We start from the raw sequence: 21,757 nt of genomic DNA, 5'->3' as shown, positions 1-21,757 counted from the left end.
ACAATGGGGCGGCTTTTCCACTTTGACCTTGCAGAGAAAACATTTGCTCAGTTTAGGAATCAAAATGGCTTCAGGTCAGTCTTCCTGTGCTGATCTATGTACGTGTGATGAACATTACCATATATCTAAGGCCTCAAAATTCCTATCACAGCCTGCTTCTCACATCATGCTGAGCTCCCAGGTGGGAGATCACAACCACTCCTCTCGCCTTGTTTTGCTGCTGAATTATGCTGAACTAAACCATGGCTTGGCTTAGCAAAGCTTGGTTGACCATGTGTGGCTAGTCTGGAGAGAGCTGAACCACAAGGCCGGGTTCGTACAGCACTTGAAACGGAGCCACAGCTCAGCTCAGCATGGCTCAGCAGCAAAACAAACAGGGAGGTGCAGAATCTCCTACGAAGGAGCTGGATTACTTGCACACTCATGCTAAGTCATGGTTTGGCTTAGCATCACTTACAAACCAGGCCATTCACTAACTGCAAGAGAAGGACTCCCGGCTATACTAGGATTAATTTTGAAGCCTCAAATTATTAAATCACATCAAGTTAGAAAAAGAAATTAATATGTTCAGTTGTTTTGTCTAGCAAAAACGATGCTCAGCAAATATTAAAAGAAACAGTTGTTTTCCATAAAACTACTGCTTAGGCAATTCACTCCCTCTAGGCACCCTGACAAATCAGTCTGTCTTTATTGGAAAGCCCTTATTTATTTCTATTGCTTAGCCTTTCACCTCCGTAAAATCACCACCCAGAGGGTTTTCTGGCATAGGCCAGCTGCTGTCAAGATCAATGGATTAAAGAAAATTTTCTTTTTTTTAAGAGAGTGCCAAAAAGACTCCTGTTATCATGTGATAATTAGCTGTTAAGTGTTAGTTGGGCAAATGCAGCAGTGACAACAGTTTTATACAACATCTGCATAGGAAATTTATAATGGGATTAAACGTTTTAAGTAAATTTCCTTTTTTCCTTCATCAGTTGATTTCAGAGCTTTAATGCAAACTTAACAGGGGAAATAATGTGCTCTGTGTAATTGCTGGGATCCCAAAGAGGTACACAAGTTTTTCCACATGCCTGGTGGGGGTGGGGTGTGTGGGGACTTTTAACCTTCATTTTCTAAAACCCATGAGGTAAAATAAGCCACTTTTGAAACAGGGAGTCCTCTCAAAAGCAGTTTGTGATACAAAGCAGAGGAGGGGAAGTATGGTCGGCAGTTTGAATGGCAATATTGAAAACTCACTAGGCATTCCCAAGTGCTTGAATCCTGGCCAATACTCCTATGTTACAAACTCAAGCATCCCTAGTACAGGGTAGCAGTAGGAGATAGAAATTAGCAGAAGCTTTGAGATGGTAAACGAAAGTGTGCTACCTAAAATGGGAGACCTCATATTAAATGCAGCTCTAATTATGGTATTCTTGGCAGGAATACTAGAGTGGCTTGCCAGTTCCTGCTCAGGTGCTGGAGGAGACTCTTGAGAGTCCCATGGACTGAAAGAAGATCAAACCTCTCCATTCTGAAGGAAATCAGCCCTGGGTGCTCACTGGAACGACAGATCCTGAAGCTGAGACTCCAATACTTTGGCCGCCTCATGAGAAGAGAAGACTCCCTGGAAAAGACCCTGATGTTGGGAAAGATGGAGGGCACAGGGAGAAGGGGACGACAGAGGATGAGATGGTTGGATAGTGTTCTCGAAGCTACCAGCTTGAGTTTGACCAAACTGCGGGAGGCAGTGGAAGACAGGAGTGCCTGGCGTGCTCTGATCCAGGGGGTCACGAAGAGTCGGACACGACTAAACGACTAAACAACAACAACAATTATGGTTTGTTGATGTCACACCAAACCACAGTTGAGCTTTTTTTAAACCACAGCTTGTGCAGCGACCAAATTGAGGCAATGTTGAAACACTGGATACAGGTTTGAGCTTTTCAGACCTCATGTGAGCAATGTTAGGTTACCTTACCTCATGCTAATTTTGGTTTAGCATGAACTTGATTGCAACAGACAAGAGAGTTTAAAACTATAACCATTCAGATTTCTATCCACAAGGACTAAAAACGCTGGACAGCATTTTTATGAATAAGCCACACCCACCCACCCCTTATAATGAAAGAAAAACTCTTTCAATTAATGTACAAGAAGCAATTAAAGTCATAGGAATTTTATTCTTCCAAAAATTAAATTAAAAGGTCTCATATACACTGGATTTCATGCATTTTTTTTGTAATATATGAAACCGCAGTCTGGCTTGGTGTGCTGTTTAGTTTTAAGAAAGTATTATATTTTGTTTATAAGTTACTATAGCTACAGATGGCTTTATATTTCATGGAGGCTTCAAAGGGTGTAACTCATTAAGCTGGGTTGATTCTGTCTTGTATTATCGTGACTTTTCACTTAATCGGCTGAAATTTGCTTGGGAAGCTGTGTGTGAATAGCAACAATCACGATCACAGTCCCCTTCTGAATAAATACAACATTCAGCAGAGAACTCTCTTCTTCACAATGGTTGCAATCCTGCACACAGTTACAACTGAATCACTCTCACTCAAATCAGTGGGAGATTTAGCCACATTACTATGTGTGGGACTGTAGCCAATCAATGCAAATACTTCCTGTTGATTCCAGATTCAATTCTTTTCCCCCATTTTTCTTTCTATCCTTAAACAAACGGTCCATTTAAACCTGACTGGCCTGAAGGTTTCTTCCAACAAGAAGACAGTCAGGCCTTTCTGTTTTGCTTCGTTTGCCCTTTGAGTTCATATGCAATTGCATCTTTTCCCTGTTGGTGGCAAACAAAAAGTAAATATATAAAAGGATAATTCCTTGATGTCAAAATCTAGGTCTCAGGCAAGTACTCCCTGGTGAAAGAACCCCAGCAGAGATTTAAAATCACAAAATATGCATCCAAGTAGTTTGATAGATCTTTAAAATATGCCCTTGTGAGTTCCTTCCAAAACTTCCTTCTTCCCTTAGCATAGTAAAAAGACCACACATTTGGTAAGTTAAAAATGGTTTACTTGCAAACTCTTCAAAGGTCAGGTTCATGTGCTGTTCCATACATCAGTTGGAAAGCACAGGCAGTAAAACCTGAACTTTCCTAATATTGGTATAGGAACTCAATAATGACTCATGAGAGCCATGCGGTCTGAGCTTAGAGTAACAAACTTGGCGTGCGAAAAGGTTTTAGTTGGATGTTCCATCTTAGCTGCATGCCTCTCACATCTCAGTCTTCTGTTCCTACACCAATAATTTAGGAATGTCACTAAGTCAAGCTTTACTGCTTGTGTGACTTTCTGAAGCACAGGAATCAGACCTTTGGAAAGTTTGCCATCTTGGCTGTGAGTCGTGGAAGACCTGTTCCTTGCCTTGTAGGCCTTTTTCCACCTGACTGACTCCAGCTACAGGGTCACTGACACCAGCTACAGTGAGGCTGCAGTACAGACTCACTATTCTCCATCCCAGGGTTCCTGAGGTCAACAGCTGGAGTGCAGCTAGCGGTGGGTACCAATGCTCTCTTAAATCATCCCAAGCTTTTGAATAACTATTGCCAAGTCCCCATCTTTTGATGCTGATTTTATACAGATTACAAGTCTGATTTATCTTGCTCTCCTCTTTCTTTCTTTTTGGAGCTGATGTAGAATTAGTGTCTTTCTAACTATGATTAACTGGCTGATAGTGGCTTGTGAGTTCATGAGATTCCTCTCATTTCCATGGCAAATTCTCCCTTCCAGGAAACACTCCTCTGTTGTCCTGAGACAGATGGATGCCAGCACAGTTATCTCCTGCCTCTAAAAAAGTAAAGGTAAAGGATTCCTGGCCAGTTAAGTCCAGTCAAAGGCGATTATGGGGTTGCGGCACTCATCTCGCTTTCAGGCCAAGGGAGCCGGCGTTTGACCACAGACAGCTTTCAGGGTCATGTGGCCAGCAGGACTAAACCGCTTCTGGAGCAACGGGACACTGTGACGGAAGCCAGAGCGCATGGAAATGCCATTTACCTTCCTGCCACAGTGGTACCTATTTATCTACTTGCACTGGCTTTTGAACTGCTAGGTCAGCAGGAACTGGGACAGAGCAACGGGAGCTCACCCCGTCGTGGGGATTCAAACCACTGACCTTCCGACTGGCAAGCCCAAGAGGCTCAGTGGTTTAGACCACAGCACCGCCCACATCCCTACTGCCTCTACGGCCATCGTGCAACCCTCCCAGGTAAGAGCATGGACCCACTTTAACCTTGATGCTCAGCAGAGGCCAGCCGATTACAACCCATCACACTATCTGACCTTAACTATACTTTAGAGATACATCTGTATCACTTTAATATAGTTAACTATCACTTAACTAGGCTCCTAAATCTGCTACATACGAGGAACCAGGTTAGACTTAACTGTGTTTAGTGACATATGGCCACAGTTAAGGTGGGAGGGCAGGATATGCAAACATGCAGCCCATGCTAGTCTTCCAGATGCAAGGCAGGAACAGCAAATCCTCATCAACCTGGCTGCCCATCTGTGCTGCATTTTCACTTACTCCAGAGAAGTTCAATTCCCGCCCCCCTTCCCTTCTGAGAAACCCAAACATTTGAGATCCTCCAGATCCACCATTTATTGTATTGCAGAGCTGGCTGTGATGTTTAAAGGAGTGTTTCCTACAGGAAGACTGATGTATGTGGGGAAAGGGGAATGTTAGGAGGCCTAGCTAACCAACAGGAGCCTTTAAGTAATTATAGCTTAGAAGAGTTGGCTTGGGAAGCTGCGCAATCCTAAGAGCACAAGGCAACAATGGCGTGTGGAATAATTCTGTCATGCTTGTACCCCCCTTTTGGAACCTCGGCACTGGCCACAACTATCGTCTGGAGAGGACTTCCTGCTGTTCAGAAGTACACAACAGAGGACATCACATTTGCAAGTTATACGAGGATTTGCTTAATATGCACATCAACAACATTTCTTCTGCTTCCTTCGGGTGGTGACGGCCACACTTACGCTTCCACCCCCACCCCAAAGAAGCTACAAGGCACAGAATCAAAATTCCCACCCCAGGGCTTCATTTCCTTAAATTTAATCTTCTGTTTTCCTTGCCAGACATGCGAGTGTCGTGACAGCTTTGATCCCAACCACTGTGGGGTTTTTTTAGCCCCTTTCTGCAAAGAAAGCAGCCAACTGTGGGCTGGCTACTACTCTTTAGAGCCAGGCCATCTTGACTTAAGCTGTGCAAAGGTTCAAAAATAAGAAGAAACCAATCCTACATGCTAGAGCAGGCATAGGCAACCTCAGCCCTCCAGATGTTTTTGGGACTACAACTCCCATGATCCCTAGCTAACGGGACTAATGGTCAGGGATGGTGGGAATTGTAGTCCCAAAACATCTGGCAGGCCAAGGTTGCCTATGCCTGTGCTAGAGCATCTCATCAAGATGGTCACAGCAGCATTTCCAAAACGAGGGGTTAAATGTCCTCACATTACTGTTATAAAAGTTCTAAGGGCTCAAATAAAAAACAAAATGTTTGTAAGTGCACAAGGTAAGAACACACACGTAGGTATATAAACCACATGTCTGAAATTTACAGGAGAGTAATCCTGACGCCATCTTGACTCGTGATGACCCCAAGTATTTCCTCAGCAGAAGGAAATACCTTGGAGAAACCTTTCCCAGTAGTTATTTTCACCTACAGATCCTGTCTTAAAGGGCATATTTCGTGTATGAATAGGGTATGCCTGTGACCTGGATTCAAGAACTAAGGTATGTGTCATCTCAAAGGAATGGACATACTGGCCAGGGAAGATCTTCCTTGCTTTCACTGGATCCTGCCTCCACTCAATTTTCTCTTACCAATAATGGACTTAGGGGGACACTGAATCCCCAAAACCAACAGTTATAAAGAGCCAATTTTAGCATAAGGCTCCAAACCATTGTGGGAAAGAAGAAAAAGGACTTCATCCAAAATTATAAGGATTGTGCGTGATCAAATGTTACTGCAGGAACACTGTTAACACAGCTTTTGTATTAAAAAAAATGCATCGTGCATGAAGGAAATTGACCGCATCTTTTCTACAGAAAAATCACCTTAATTGTCCACGTTCCAGGCGCTGGTTCTTTTATGTTCACTACTGTTGCAGAATTTTCAATATTCAGCAACTCATTCAAGCCAGATCCTTTCTTTATGTGCTTACCTACAACACAGGCAAATAAGGAAGAAGCATTTTATTTTTTAAGTGACCTCAGCAATGCTCAGACTGCCACCCACATCCACACACCTTGAAAACCTAGTACTTAATAGCGTGAGATTCTTGTCAATGATCAGGGCAGAGATATTCAGTACACCACAAGCCAAACCAATCTGGCTATTTTGGCTTTGCCCCAGTTTTCTAAACATTCTTGCAAAAACCGGAATCGCACAAAAGCTGATTCTGTCAACTCTTATAGGTTTCACATTGAACCATCTTGCTTTAGACTAAATTCCTACAAATCGGGGAATCCCCCAAAAAATGGCAGGCAGGAAGAGAAAACTGCATACAACAGGCATGAAATTCTGGGTTGGAGACCTTGTCCAGACTTACCCTGTATCATCAAAGGAACTCTTTCGAAAGTAAATATACAGTCCTCCTAGAACCCATCGTTCTTCCTTCCCCTTTCTCTTCTCCTGGCTTGCAATTGGGGTTAATAGCTGGCTGGACCTTTCTATCTTCCTGATTTCTCAGCCTTTCTTGAGTGGGGCAGCCTTCCTCCTTTGTTCCCTAACTCCTCTGTACCTCTTTACCCTGTCTATATCTCCTTTGTAATGGACTTCCTCATGCTTCATCTGTCATCCCTGGCCTGGGTAATAGGAGCACATTCATAAAGAAAGGTGTAGTGCCCTTCATTTTGTTGATGTGTGCGCAGCATCTACTCTTGGTTTTTCTTCTTCTTTTAATAGAGTTTCCTTTTTAACTTTATTATTTACAAAAATCTACATTGGTCGAATACAAATAAAATAACACAATCCTTTCCTCTTCCAGCCACCCGGCCAGAGACCTAATGCTGACTCATGCTCATTGACAGACTGACACTTTATACCAGTGATGGCCAAACTCGGCCCTCCAGCTGTTTTGGGACTACAATTCCCATCATCCCTGACCACTGGTCCTGTTAGCTAGGGATGATGGGAGTTGTAGTCCCAAAACAGCTGGACGGCCAAGTTTAGCCATCACTGCTTCACACTGACCCTTGTTGATCACATGTCCTTTATAAAGGCTCCTGTTGCTGGGTAGATTTTTCTGTTGCCTAGCAACCTGTTCAAGACCAATTCTCAACTTCTTTCTAGAATATTCCAACACATTTGCGCTCTGGCCCCATGCATTGCTCCCCATGAATTTGTCACCTAGAGTGTCCCAATGTAAAGGCCAGGAACGTACAGTGGCTGTGTCCAAACACTTTAAAGACCCACCTACTCTACAAATGTGTGTTGTTTTCTTGTCACTTACTCCCCAGGATAATCCTGAGAATTGCAGTTTGTTAAAGTGTGCAGAATACAGACCCACCGTTGCTCTTCCTTTGAGAAAGTGGGACAATAATAACTCACCTAAAGGATCATGGACTTCAATAACTGGAGAAGGACCACTCAGGGACACTGTAACCTCTTTCAAACTAGGATCAAAAGGGATTTGCCAAGCATTCACAGCTGAAGTCAGGTGGTCTGTCGATAAGAGATGGACTTTGGAAGCTTGCACGGCTTCTTCGACCCATTTCAACACCTGCAAGAGAAGATAATGCTAGGAACAGCTTCCATATTATAGTCCACTGGATGCAGGCCTTGCTTTGCAGACCAATAACACTATGAAATATCAACAACCTCAGATACACAGATGACTCAACCTTGATGGCAGAAAGTGAGGAGGAATTAAAGAACCTTTTAATGAGGGTGAAAGAGGAGAGTGCAAAATATGGTCTGAAGCTCAACATCAAAAAAACGGGGGGGGGGGACAAAGATCATGGCCACTGGGCCCATCACCTCCTGGCAAATAGAAGGGGAAGAAATGGAGGCAGTGAGAGATTTTACTTTTTTGGGCTCCATGATCACTGCAGATGGAAACAGCAGTCACGAAATTAAAAGATGCCTGCTTCCTGGGAGAAAAGCAATGACAAACCTGGACAGCATCTTAAAAAGCAGAGACATCACCTTGCCAACAAAGGTCCGTATAGTTAAAGCTATGGTTTTCCCAGTAGTGATGTATGGAAGTGAGAGTTGGACCATAAAGAAGGCTGATCGCCGAATAATTGATGCTTTTGAATTATGGTGCTGGAGGAGACTCTTGAGAGTCCCATGGACTACAAGGACAGATCCTGAAGCTGAGGCTACAATACTTTGGCCACCTCATGAGAAGAGAAGAGAAGAGAAGACTCCCTGGAAAAGACCCTGATGTTGGGAAAGATGGAGGGCTCAACAGAAGGGGACAACAGAGGACGAGATGGTTGGACAGTGTTCTCGAAGCTACAAACATGAGTTTGACCAAACTGTGGAAGGCAGTGCAAGACGGGAGTGCCTGGCGTGCTCTGGTCCATGGGGTCACAAAGAGTCGGACATGACTATGTGACTAAACAACAACAAACACTATGAAGCCATGATTCAGCTCCTTTGGAGTCATCCAGCAGGCAGCAGCCCTCAACATACTGATAGGCTTATAGGCTCAAAGCAATTACAAGTACCACCCGTATGCTATTGAAAGCCACTTAACTTCCTTCCAGCCAAAGGCAGGGCCACTTGGTCGTGCAGACCACTTCCACCCAGATGGAGAAATTTCTGGGGCTGGCAGGCAGGGAAAGTGGCAAGCACTAGACACCCCCCCCCCCCAAATAATTGTCTCTCAAAAGTCAGCTTGGAGGGGAATCTGGCAAAGAAAACCATGCAGGAAGGTAAAAAAAGGATTTGACAAAAAAAATCCTATCTGGAGATGGATATTTTATGTAATAATCAAAAGACACTTTCAAAAATGTACAAACTACTTTGAATTGGCAAAGAAAGGAGGAAGATATCGAAGAAATTACAGTAAAATGGGAGAGGGACCTGGGACCTACGATCAAACCCAATATTTGGAATGAAGTATGGACTAAAAATATAAAATTCATGGCTTGTTCCTTTATAAGGGAAAATCTTATGAAAATGTACTATAGGTGGTACCTGACCCCTGTAAAACTTGCAAAAATAAATAAATCAAACAATAACAAGTGCTGGCGATGTAAGGAACAGACAGGAACATACTACCATATGTGGTGGTCCTGTCTAGAGATACAAAGATTTTGGAATATGATTTATGAAGAGATAAAGAGATTGATAAAAAACCATGCAGGAAGGACAAAGGAGATCAGGGTCTCGCCCCTCTACACCACCTCCTTCACCCACCATGATTTGTTCCAGGGATTGTCAAACTCAGGTGGGGATGCTGAAGAACTTCCTACAAAAGTAGGAGCAGAAATGTTCACTTATTCATACTCTGTCCGGAATGGAAATTAATCCAGCAAATACCATTGGTATTCTGCTCACATTTGCCTTTTTGCCATCCACCCTTGGCCCTTGGCGGCTTCCCCATGAACCAATGCGGCCCTTGGGCTGAGAAAGGTTCCTCAGACTGATTTAATCGTTGTAAGTTGCCATTTGTACAACTAAATTTCCCCAGCAGGAGCTCAGAACCCATCTTGCTAACCCAAATTCACTTTGACGGGCTTTGTCGCAGAGTTGCCATATTTGAAACAATCAAGAGACACATTTGCTGCATCGCATCAATCCCTTAAAAGCCTAAGAAGTCTTGAATTAAAACAATTAATTTATATGCACAAGGCAGTTTCCTGGGGAGGTTGGAAGTTTGTGGCTGTTGTAAGCTAAACTCTTTCCGCGTATTTATTGACCAAGAGGCAGGATGTTCAATCCTCTATCCCTATGGCTACTGGCCAGTCATTTCCCATCTGATTATTATTATTATTATTATTATTATTAATACCCCACCCATCTGCCTGGGTTTCCCCAGCCACTCTGGGCAGCTCCCAACAGAACATTAAAAACACAATAAAACATTGAACATTAAAAACTTCCCTATACCACCAGTGCAATGCAATCCTATGTAGCCATACTCAGAAGCACGTCCTACACTATGGTCAATGGCGCTTACTCCCAGGTAAGTGTGCATAGGATAGAAGACTTAAGGCCTCAAAAGCCAATACACTCTGGATTATTCCAAGCTCTACCTTGAGACTACCTTGGACAGTTAGCTCTCAAAACATTTGTCCAAACCAGGTGTCAGCAAACTTTTTCAGCAGGGGGCCAGTCCACTGTCCCTCAGACATTGTGGGGGGCCGGACTATTTTTTTTGGGGGGATGAACAAATTCCTATGCCTCACAAATAACCCACAGATGCATTTTAAATAAAAGGACACATTCTACTCATGTAAATGCATTTTAAATAAAAGGACACATTCTACTCATGTAAATGCATTTTAAATAAAAGGACACATTCTACTCATGTAAATGCATTTTAAATAAAATTCTACTCATGTAAAAACACGCTGATTCCCGCACCATCCACTGGCCGGATTTAGAAGGCAATTGGGCTGGATCCAGCCCCCGGGCCTTAGTTTGCCTACCCATGGTCCAAACTGTCGGGTTCTGTCCCTCCAACGTATCAGATTCCTTTTGAGTTTTACCTTGGGACTTCCCAGGCTTTGCCCAAACCTGCCTTGGTGATTCCTGTACTGGATCCAAGCCTTGGCGCAGCTCAGGAGACCAGCATTTTTACAGTCCAGTTCATGGTTTTATATTTTCCCTGCAGCTGCCAATGCACTCATTGCTAAAAAGTCTGTGCAAAAGTTGGCAGGTCCCAGCGCGCAGAGCTTTGTACAAACTGTTTTTTCAGTTTGGGTTCACATCCCCTGGGTTCGCAATGCAAAGCTTGAAGGATGAAAAGCTTCACCAAGTTCCCTGGATGTGAAGTCAAAAAAACCCACTCTAGCCCCAAACCTTTAAAAATAGACTGGAATTCAAGTTCATAAACTTTGGCATGTTACATGTGGCTTTAGGTTTCTTTGGTTTTTTGGACAGGTCTTAGCACATGTAATAGAAAACAAAGAGAAGAGAAGCCCTTCCTCATATTGCTTCAAACAAAGTTGATGTTATTAGCTTGCTGCCACGGGTGAAGGTGGTGTTGAAATGAATACAGCGGTACCTTGGGTTACAGACGCTTCAGGTTACAGACGCTTCGGGTAACAGACTCTGCTCACCCAAAAATAGTACCTCAGGTTAAGAACTTTACCTCAGGATGAGAACAGAAATCGTGCGGCGGCAGCAGCACGAGGCCCCATTAGCTAAAGCGGTACCTCAGGTTTAGAACAGTTTCAGGTTAGGAACGGACTTCCGGAATGAATTAAGTTCTTAACCCGAGGTACTACTGTAAAACAGAACCGGCTCTAAGTTTGAGAAGGCCTGGGGAAAATGCATTCTCTGGGGGAATGCCTTCTCTGCCGGTGGATAAACCTGGCAACGTTGGTGGTCAGCAGCACTTCAAGCAATGCCAGGGCTCAATACCGTCCATGCCATGGAGAAACAGTATTTCCATGTCCATCAAATTTAGCACAAGCACTCATAAAGGTAAAGGTAAAGGTAAAGGTAAAGGTAAAGGGACCCCTGACCATTAGGTCCAGTCATGGCCGACTCTGGGGTTGTGGCGCTCATCTCGTTTTACTGGCTGAGGGAGCCAGCATACAGCTTCCGGGTCATGTGGCCAGCATGACTAAGCCGCTTCTGGCGAACCAGAGCAATGCACGGAAACGCCATTTTACCTTCCCGCCGGAGCAGTACCTATTTGCACTTACTTACTATTTGCACTTACCTACTTGCACTTTGTGCTTTCGAACTGCTAGGTTGGCAGGAGTAGGGACCGAGCAATGGGACCACACCCCGTCGCGGGGATTCGAACCGCCAACCTTCTGATTGGCAAGTCCTAGGCTCTGTGGTTTAACCCACAGCGCCACCCACGTCCCTACAAGGACCCATACCTAACAATAAAAAATGATAAATTCCTCGTCTGCACCCATTTAACTCAAAAACAGACAAGTCCAGGAGCGTGCTTTCCTGATTTTATGTATTACACATTCAGGGCTTTTTTTCCAGCCAGAGCTCAGCTCCACCGCACTGTAGGTGGGTGCCTTTTCCACCTTAAGAGAACAAGGGGGAAGTTCGTGGTGAGCTCCGGCATCTCTTTTTCTAAAAATATAGCACTGATTACATTTGTATTCCGCCTCTCTTTCAAAAAAAGCTTTCATTTTCCAAGCCCTGACCAATCGCAACCTGTAACACCACTGCCATAAGCTCAGTATGTTACTGCAACTATTTTTAACAAGCTCAGTATGTTACTGCAACTATTTTTAAGGGGACAAGTTACCATACAGGCATGTCATGAGCCAACCATAGACATTACAGAATTCATCTACCCACAGTAATAATAATCATACTAATAATTTATTACTTATACCCTGCCCATCTGGCTGGGTTTCCTCAGCCACTCTAGGCGTCTTACAGTACATAAAAAAATGTAACATGTTAGACATTAAAAATTTCCCAATACACGGTTGCCTTCAGAATGTCTTCTAATAGTCAGATAGTTGTTTATTTCCTTGGCATCTGACAGGAGGGCATTCCACAGGGCGGGTGCCACTAGAGAGAAGGCCCTCTGCTTGGTTCCCTGTAACTTCACTTCTCACAGTTAGGGAACCACCAGAGGACCCTTGGAGCTGGATTTCAGTGTCCAGGCTGAATGATGGAGGTGGAGACACTCCTTCATGTATACTGGGCCAAGGCCCAGTCAGCACCAACACTTTGAATTGTGCTCAGAAACGTACTGGGAGCCAGTGTAGTTCTTTCAAGACCGGTGTTATATGGTCTCGGCGGCCGCTCCCAGTCACCAGTCTAGCTGCCGAATTCTGGATTAGTTGTAGTTTCCGGGTCACCTTCAAAGGCAGCCCCAGATGGAGAGCATTGCTGTAGTCCAAGCAGGAGATAAATAGAGCATGCACCACTCTGGCGAGACAGTCTGTGAGAAGGTAGGGTCTCAGCCGGTGTACCAGTAAGCATTACAGCCCTGAATCTAGCAGACATAGAATTAATGGAGAACGAACCCATAGGCCTCTTTGATGAGAAAGAGGACCAGCTGCCAAAGGGAGCATCACCTTGTCTAGCCCAACCACAAACCCATGCCTGCTTCTTCTTTTTAAGGACCACAGTAGAGAAGGCAAAAGGCACTATCTCAGGAACACTGGGGTGCAGAGTTACAAGGCTGTTCCCTTAAATCCCTTACAACTCACATGTGAGATGGATCGCCAGCAATCATATGACACCTCATTGCCAACTGCCCTTGAGGTCAGTTCTCCTCAGACCTTGCTCAGAAGAACCCTGTGAGTTCTAATAAGCATAGAATTGTAGAGTTGAAAGGGACCCTAAGAGCCATCTGGTCCAACCCCCTGCAATGCAAGAATCTCAACTAAAGCATCCATGACAGATGGCCATCCAACCTCTGCTGAAAAACCTCCAAGGAAGAAGAGCCAACCACCTTCCAAGGGAGTGTGTTCCACTGCGGAACAGCTCTTACTGTCGGCAGTCTTACTCATACACGTCCAGCTTTCTGGGGCTCACTGCAGTTCATAATATCCAATCAAAGGCTAGATATGTGATACTGAACAACCTCACACCATTATAAAGGCTGCCATTCTTAAGGGCAACCAGGCTGGTTTAGATACAAGAAGGTGTTGCGTGGCGAGTTCCCGACCCCCCCAGTTGGAAAATAATGACACACGACAGAATTATTAAGGTTAATGGGCTAAAAAAAGGCCACAACTTTATTGGTTACAGGTGATGAGCGGTATTGGCTTAGGCATTGGATCTAACCGACTATATCTGACTCCAGCCCGTCTGCTTGAAGTCCGGGAAGGGTTAACCGCCAGTAGGGGGAGTCCTGCTGATGCACATCAACTAGGAGTTCCCCCGGGGTCACCGATAGGGGACGTGCCTTAGGCCCTAACCTCCCTAGACTTCGGACAGGGCCATGCCCCCCCAGAATCCTTTAACAGACTACCCGTCAATATTCAGGACAGGTGATGGCAATACCCCCCCTCTTCCATCTACAGAACTATACCAATGCCTAACCGCCAATACCCAGAAAGTTGTGATGATTTGCTACGAGGTAGGTGAAAACCAAGTGGCTTGTGCCAATTTGCCAAGTGGAAAAAATCCTACCAGGCCCCTCAGCAGCAACCAACTGAGGTCCATAGCAAGGTCCAAGAAGGAGAACCTTAGAAGGCGGGAGGGTGGGAAAACAGGAGCAGCTGGCGGGCGGACAAAGAGGAAGATCCCCGGCTGCATCCTGCCTTTATGGGGCAGGCCACACCCCCGGACCAATCCGATTGGCCGGCTAGGGGGTGACGCAGCCAGTAATCCCCCAATCGCGCAGGGCTGACCTCCCACCCCACTCCCTGTGCCCGCAACCCCATCTCCTCCTTAAGGCGGAAGTGGCCTTATCCTACTGGAGGGAATGAGGCAGGGGAGCATAATGACTGCAAAAGTCTACCTGTGCATCACGCACTTCTCTTGCAAACAACCAAAGCATTTTCCATGACAGTCAAACAGGCTGCAAGGAGGCAGATGATGAGGTTAACATCAAGTTGGAGAAGGAAACTTTAATTAGAAATCAATGAGAAGTCCTGAAAATTGAAGTGGTCTGTGGCGAATTATTTCTAGACTTAAACAAACATGCGATACTGAAGTATGGAATCTGAAATGTACTTGACATATGTTTTGAGTTTAAGAGTCTGTGACAAATTTTGCTCATTTCTCCCGCCCCATACTAAATGGACTACATTTACATTCAACTTGCAGAGTTAAAAAGGACAGGGGAGGAAGGGGGATTTATTATTCTACTTACACGAGGGAGCAAATTTCATCCAACAAAGCTGTCTTTCCATACAATAAATGGTGAATTAATTAGCACCGGTGTGCATTAAGGAAAACGTCACAGTTTTCAACATGGCTGAAAAGCGTGATTTCAAAGAAAAAAATGGAGAGGTTTTAAGCTTCCTGGCTGGAATACAGGAATGTGTTATATGAGGGGCTACGGTTGAAGACAGTTCACCCAAAATTTCCACTGGGAAAGGCGACATTACTGATGGAGACTGGTAAAAGGTAAAGGTAAAGGTACCCCTGCCCGTACGGGCCAGTCTTGACAGACTCTGGGGTTGTGCGCCCATCTCACTTAAGAGGCCAGGGGCCAGCGCTGTCCGGAGACACTTCCGGGTCACGTGGCCAGCGTGACATCGCTGCTCTGGCAAGCCAGAACCGCACACGGAAACGCCGTTTACCTTCCCGCTGGTAAGCGGTCCCTATTTATCTACTTGCACCCGGAGGTGCTTTCGAACTGCTAGGTTGGCAGGCGCTGGGACCGAGCAGCGGGAGCGCACCCCGCCGCAGGGATTCGAACTGCCGACCTTTCGATCGGCAAGTCCTAGGCGCTGAGGCTTTAACCCACAGCGCCACCTGCGTCCCATGATGGAGACTGGTAGGTAAGAGCATATTACGCCAGTCTCTCTTCTGCGCTGGCTTTCAGTCCATTTCCAGACCTGATTCCAAGTGCTCATATTAACATTCAAAGTTTGAAACAGCTGGGGGGGGTGTACATTATTGCTATTATTACTTGCCATTCATTTGAATGCGCCCTGCATGCCTCCTTCCACGAAGTCCTGCAGCCAAACTGCTGCCAAACGTCTTTCTCTGCTTTCCTTCAGACCACATCAGTGAGGCCGAGAATACGCTTGGCATATTCTAAGAAAGGCCTCTCACGATAAGGACATCCGCCTCTCTTGGCGTAGAAGATCAGGACTGCTGGAGGAATGCTCCTAACGTTCCAGTGTGCACTGTCGGACCCAATGAATGGATGCAGTATTATCATGGTCACGATTATGAGGTCAACCAAATAACAGAATCTTTGGAAAGCTTACCAGACTGGCCTCCAGTACCCTGAACTGACGCCAAGAACCTTGTTTTGCAGTTCAAAAGTAATAAAGCACCAGGCACACACAATTTGCCCCCAGAACTGTTGAAATCTAGCATCAACTGGTGGGCCTCCCTGCTGGGAGTAATATTCTTATTTATGGATTAATCCAGGTTATTCCCTAAAGTTTGGGCCACAGTGGTAGTCATCCCTATATTCAAAAAGGGCCTAACATCCAATCCTCATTAGTTATCAACCAGTTTGCTATCTGTAATTAGCAAAGCATCTCTAAAATAAATAATAATAATAATAATAATAATAATAATAATAATAGCCGGGCTCAGGGCGGCTAACAAGCAATAATAAAAACAAGTTGAATGAATACAACTTAAAAACAAGATTAAAATACAACATTAAAATATTGAAATGTTAAAATATTAAAATGCAGCCTCATCGCAGGAGGAGAAAGGAAAAAGGAAAAAGAAAGACGGGGAGGGGGAGGGAATCAAATTAGCTCCAAGCCAAAGGCCAGGCGGAACAACTCTGTCTCACAGGCCCTGCGGAAAGAAATCAGATCCTGCAGGGCCCTGGTCTCATGAGGCAGAGCGTTCCACCAGGCTGGAGCCAGTGTTGAAAAGGCCCTGGCTCTGGTTGAGGCTAATCTAACTTCCTTAGGGCCCGGGACCACTAGGGTGTTGCAACTTATGGACCTTGAGGCTCTCCATGGGGCATACTGGGAGAGACGGTCCCGTAGGTACGAGGTTCTAGGTCCTATATTTAAAATAAGGTAATGAAGGAGTGAGGACCAAGGGTCCACCTGGGTCCACTTTGGAGAGCCAGACTGAAGCCATTTTTATAAGGAGCAATCTAAAAGCTTAAAAAACTATTTCTCTCCTCTGCTTGCACAAAGCATTTTTGTAAACGCAGCAAGTGTGGTCAGAGCACTTCACTCCTGCAAAGCTAGCTGTGGACCCAATTCCAGTAAGAGTAAGATCTAGCTCACCACAAGACTAACTGTGAAAACCACAAACTGCCTTGCTATCTTTACCAGCATGCAGGCGTTCAGAGGAATTGTGAGTAGCTATCTTTACATGCATGCGGTCAATGTGGTTTTCCTAGGAACTGTAAAATGAATATGCATAAAGGGGAATGTTTAAGGGGCTGAATTTTTGCTTTGCCTAAGGGTATAAAAACTGTCTGCCCCTGGTGTTCGGGGGCATTCTCTCATTTTGGCTGAATGCACCCCTTTGCTTTGCTTGTCTGACAAATAAACCAAAGTCAATAAAAACCTTTTCTGTAAAATATTGCTGCCTGGATTTTTCCATTCTGGTCTGGATTCTGAAGTCTCTAACAGTAAAATAAAATAACCTATAGGTTCTAGGTCCTATATTTAAGATAAGCTATATTTAAAATAAGCTAGTTGACTGGATAACCAATGGAGCTATTATTGATGAAGAGCAAACAGGATTCAGACAAGGTAGATCCACCACAGACCATTGCTTTGTACTAGCTCATTTTATAGATAAGTATCTTAAGAAACCGAGTGGCATGCTATATTTATTTATCTGAAACATTTCCATGCTGCTCTTCAATTCAGAAAACCCCAGGGCAGTGCTCACAATAGCTGTAACACAACAGAAAGTAAAGTTGTATTTATAACAGCGCCAAATAAATAAAAACAAGCGGCAACCAATTAGAAAATCCTCTAGCAGTTTGAAAACCAGATGGGTAACTTGCTAGAAGACCTGGGAAAATAGAAAGGTAAATGCTTGGTGCCAAAAAAAAAAAACATTCTACATGCAGGGCACCCAAACTGAACAGTCTCTCTCTCCATTTGCCCATTTTCTTATCTCAGAAAATGGATCCCTAAGGAGGGCCTCTGATGAAGATCGTAATGTTTAAGGCAAGATTTCCCTTGCTAGATCATGGGGAAGATCCATCGACAGCATCAGTTCAAGCCAAAGGTTAGAAGCTTACGTAATGTTGATATCAAAAGGCGTTAACCAGCTGTACACATGATAAAAATGCGTATGAATCAACTAAAAACCACTTTACATTGTGTGCTGAGAGGTTCTCTTAAAAAAAAAGAAACAGCGAAAATTCAGAACACATTTGAGAATTTTAATTTCAAAAATAAACACTCCAACTTGGCTTGACACATTTTATTATCAAGTCGAAGCCAGCTGTGTTAGCATGTAGTCTACTCAGGACACCAGTTTATAAAGGCAAAGGGCAAATTAGCAAGTTTGCAGTCCTGCCTAGAGACAAACAACCCAGAGGCAAAAGAAGAAATCTGGCAGGAAAATGTCATTTACATTTTCCAAAGGCTCATGCAAGTTTGTGCCTGTGGCAATGTGTGTTACAAATACATACTCATCATAACCTTCTATTTAACGTTGACAATCTGCTCTCTCAATTTGCTCTTCGGCCAACTGTGCTGCAATTGCTAGGTGCAGCTGGCTTTTATCGTCCGCAGTTGGCGGACGAGAACGTTAACTTCCTTGTTCAGGTCCGCCAACCAGGCTCCGCCCCATTGGCTGCCCATGATTGGGCATTTTAAACTTCAGTCTTGGCGGGCTATCCTGCCCTGCAATGCAGCCTGCTGGGGAATTTACAATGGTCAACTTCCCAAATTAAACACCCGTTAAATTCTCACATGGGATTCTGATCTATTGTTTAATTTTCAGATGTTCCTTCCAAAGATTACCTGAAGGGCAGCTGTCTCTCCGCTCCATCTGGTACACAGGTTGAGACCCTCCCTGCCCACAGAGTGGTGCATGCTCTGGTTATCTCCTGCTTGGACTACTGCAATGTGCTCTACGTGGGGCGACCCAGAAACTACAATTAATCCATAATGTGGCATCAAGACTGGTGACTGGGCGTGGTCGCCAAGACCATAGAACACGGGTCCTGAAAGACCTACATTGGCTCCCAGTACATTTCCGAGCACAATTCAAAGTGTTGGCGCTGACCTTTAAAGCCCTAAATGGCCTTGGTCCAGTATACCTGAAGGAGCCTCTCCACCCCCATCATTCTGCCCAGACACTGAGGTCCAGGACCAGGTACGCAGCCTGGGAGTCATTTTGGGCCAACAGCTGTCAATGCAGCCGCAGGTCAATTCTGCATCCAGGGCAACTGTCTACCAGCTCCATTTGGTACGCAGGCTGAGACCCTACCTGCCCACAGACTGTCTCGCCAGAGTGGTGCATGCTCTAGTTATCTCCCGCTTGGACTACTGCAATGTGCTCCAAGAGAGCTAGAGAGCCAGCGTGGTGTAGTGGTTAAGAGCGGTAGTCTCGTAATCTGGGGAACCGGGTTCGTGTCTCAGCTCCTCCACATGCAGCTGCTTGGTGACCTTGGGCCAGTCACACTTCTTTGAAGTCTCTCAGCCCCACTCACCTCACAGAGTGTTTGTTGTGGGGGAGGAAGGGAACGGAGAATGTTAGCCGCTTTGAGACTCCTTAAAGGGAGTGAAAGGCGGGATATCAAATCCAAACTCTTCTTCTTCTTCCTCCTCTACATGGGGCTACCTTTAACCACAAATCAAATTGTTGGTGCTGATCTTTAAAGCCCTAAACAGCCTCAGGCCAGTATACCTGAAGGAACGTCTCCACCCCTACTGTTCTGCCTGGACACTGAGGTCCAGCTCCGATGGTCTTTTGGCGGTTCCCTCACTGCAGGAATCAAAGTTACAGGGAACCCGGCAGAGGGCCTTCTTGGTAGTGGCGCCCACCCTGTGGAACGCTCTCCCATCCGATGGGAGACAGAAGACATCTGAAGGCAAACCTGTTTAAGGAAGTTTTTAATGTTTGATGTTTTATGCTTTTAATATTCTGTTGAGAGCCACCCAGTGTATTAAGAGGACACCTTTAGGGGAACCTGCAAAAAACTCTGCGTTTCACAATAAGGCAACAACTTGCCCAGCAATTTTTTGGGAATATGTTGGAATCTGAATCTAGCCCTAAAGTCCATTATTCTACGCACTGGATCATGGTGACCAAAAGGAAATAACTGGACCTGTGTTAATATATAAGAACACGACTGGCACAGAGGAAAAACCGCTCTGTTTTAACAAATAACATGCTTGCATTCTCGAGTTCATGAACAAAATATTTGCGTAGCCTTCAGCAAAGGTGTGAAATTTCATCAGTTCCACGGAAACATGCATGCTATGTGCTATTTTTTACATCTGTGAATAGCTGAGAGAATATACAATGCCCCCGGCCCCATCCCTTGACAACGGCAGGGAGTCCTCTGTACCCTAGGCTTACAAGTGCTACAGAAACTCATTAGAATTAGTGTCATTTAAAACTATCTGTATCTGCATGGTGCTTATCCAAAACGGTTCAGAATTTCAGGTGCAAGGGCCTGGGTTCAGTTAGTATTGATGGGATTGTTTGCTTTAACCAAAAAACAAAAAACAAAGTGGCTTTTAGCCAGAACAAATGCTAACTTCAGAATGCAAGCAAGAAATGTTTAGGTGGAATTTTCAAATCTCCTTTCCCTGGTGGAACAATCTTTACCCTTTGACAAGCTAAAGGAAGTAGACTAGAATAATTAGGCCTTTATTACTTTACAGGCCAGAGCTTGGCAGGCTTAATGTGACGACAAAAATGACTGCAATGTTAATGTATTTGCAATAATCGGCGCAGCACAGTCTTGACACAACACCATAAAAATATGGCTGGAATCCAGGGGTGTGTGCATGTTCCCACCCCTAGCCAGGTGTTTCTTTCAAAATGCACTTTTTACACATTCCCAACTCCAGAAACTTCCAAGCTGTTCTTTAGTTCCTTCAAATCGGAAAACGGTTTGGGAATTACACACAAGAGCTTTCTCGAGGGGAAAAAACTACCATGCCCCTTTCATGCAGGTCTTCTGTCTTATTCCTAAAATGCTTTTTGGATTCAGGGAGATTTACAGAACGGTTTAAAGAGTTCTAGGGAGGAGCGCATTCTGAAAAGGAAACTCTGGGGGGATATCCAGGTGCATAAATTTCATGCACACACTCCTCTGGATTTCAGCCTGCATCTCTGTGTTATTTATCACACCAAACTAGTGCTTGAAAACCTGTAGGGAACCAATAATACACCAGATAAGCACTACTCGGCGCTTGTTCGCACTTCTGCTTGTCCAGTGTCTAGAAAACACCTTCCCTGCTCCTTTCCCAGGGAAAACCCACTCTTTAGTGCTAAATCAAAGCAAGCATCAATCTGGGGAAAACCAAGTTGCCATTTGCTCCAATTGAGTACTAAAGAGCAGTTTTTCGCAGGGAGAAACAGCGGGGGGAGAGATAGTGTGGACGAGCCCTTATTTGGTGTATCTGAAGATTGAAGTCAGTGTAAAAGAACCACTGGTGCTCTTTTCTTTCTTTCTTTGCTCTTACTATGGTTTCTGTTCAATCACATTAAAAGCTAAAAAACAACCCTGTTTCACCAACAAATGGCAGGGCCAAAAAAATGCTTCCCCCATTTTTCAAAAAGTCATTTTTACTTATTTTATGTTGCCGTCACCCACCGTTCTCCTCACAAAGAAATGTGATTGATTGCGACGGCATTTACTGATGATGCCTTTCTGTTAAATGCAGCCTCCTGATGTCATCCCATTAACTACATGACTTTATTGGATTGGATCATCAAATAATGTTGCAAAGGGAAACAACTGAGCAGAAGAGATTTTGAAAAGGGGGGATATTTGCACAATCCATGTTACTACCTTACAACTATTGCTAGCATCCAACCAGAATTGGAAAATGATTAATAGTAA

At 44.6% G+C, this 21,757-nt stretch overlaps 1 protein-coding gene across 1 annotated transcript in view; it reads right to left on the bottom strand.

Moving 5' to 3' along the window:
• Positions 1-21,757, bottom strand: part of HMCN1 (hemicentin 1) — a 302,952-nt gene that overhangs the window by 221,031 nt on the left and 60,164 nt on the right. The window contains exons 5-6 of the mRNA XM_083743631.1: positions 7,552-7,723; positions 6,057-6,163 (exon numbers count right to left, since the gene is read on the bottom strand). Coding sequence (XP_083599757.1) covers positions 6,057-6,163; positions 7,552-7,723 — 279 coding nt within the window. The remainder of the gene's footprint in view (positions 1-6,056; positions 6,164-7,551; positions 7,724-21,757) is intronic.

Source organism: Podarcis gaigeae (genome assembly GCF_964106915.1).
Source record: "Podarcis gaigeae genome assembly, chromosome: 6".
Taxonomy (NCBI): Eukaryota; Metazoa; Chordata; class Lepidosauria; order Squamata; family Lacertidae; genus Podarcis; species Podarcis gaigeae.
Note: the sequence above shows the minus strand (reverse complement) of the source record. Positions and strands in the feature narration are given on the sequence as shown.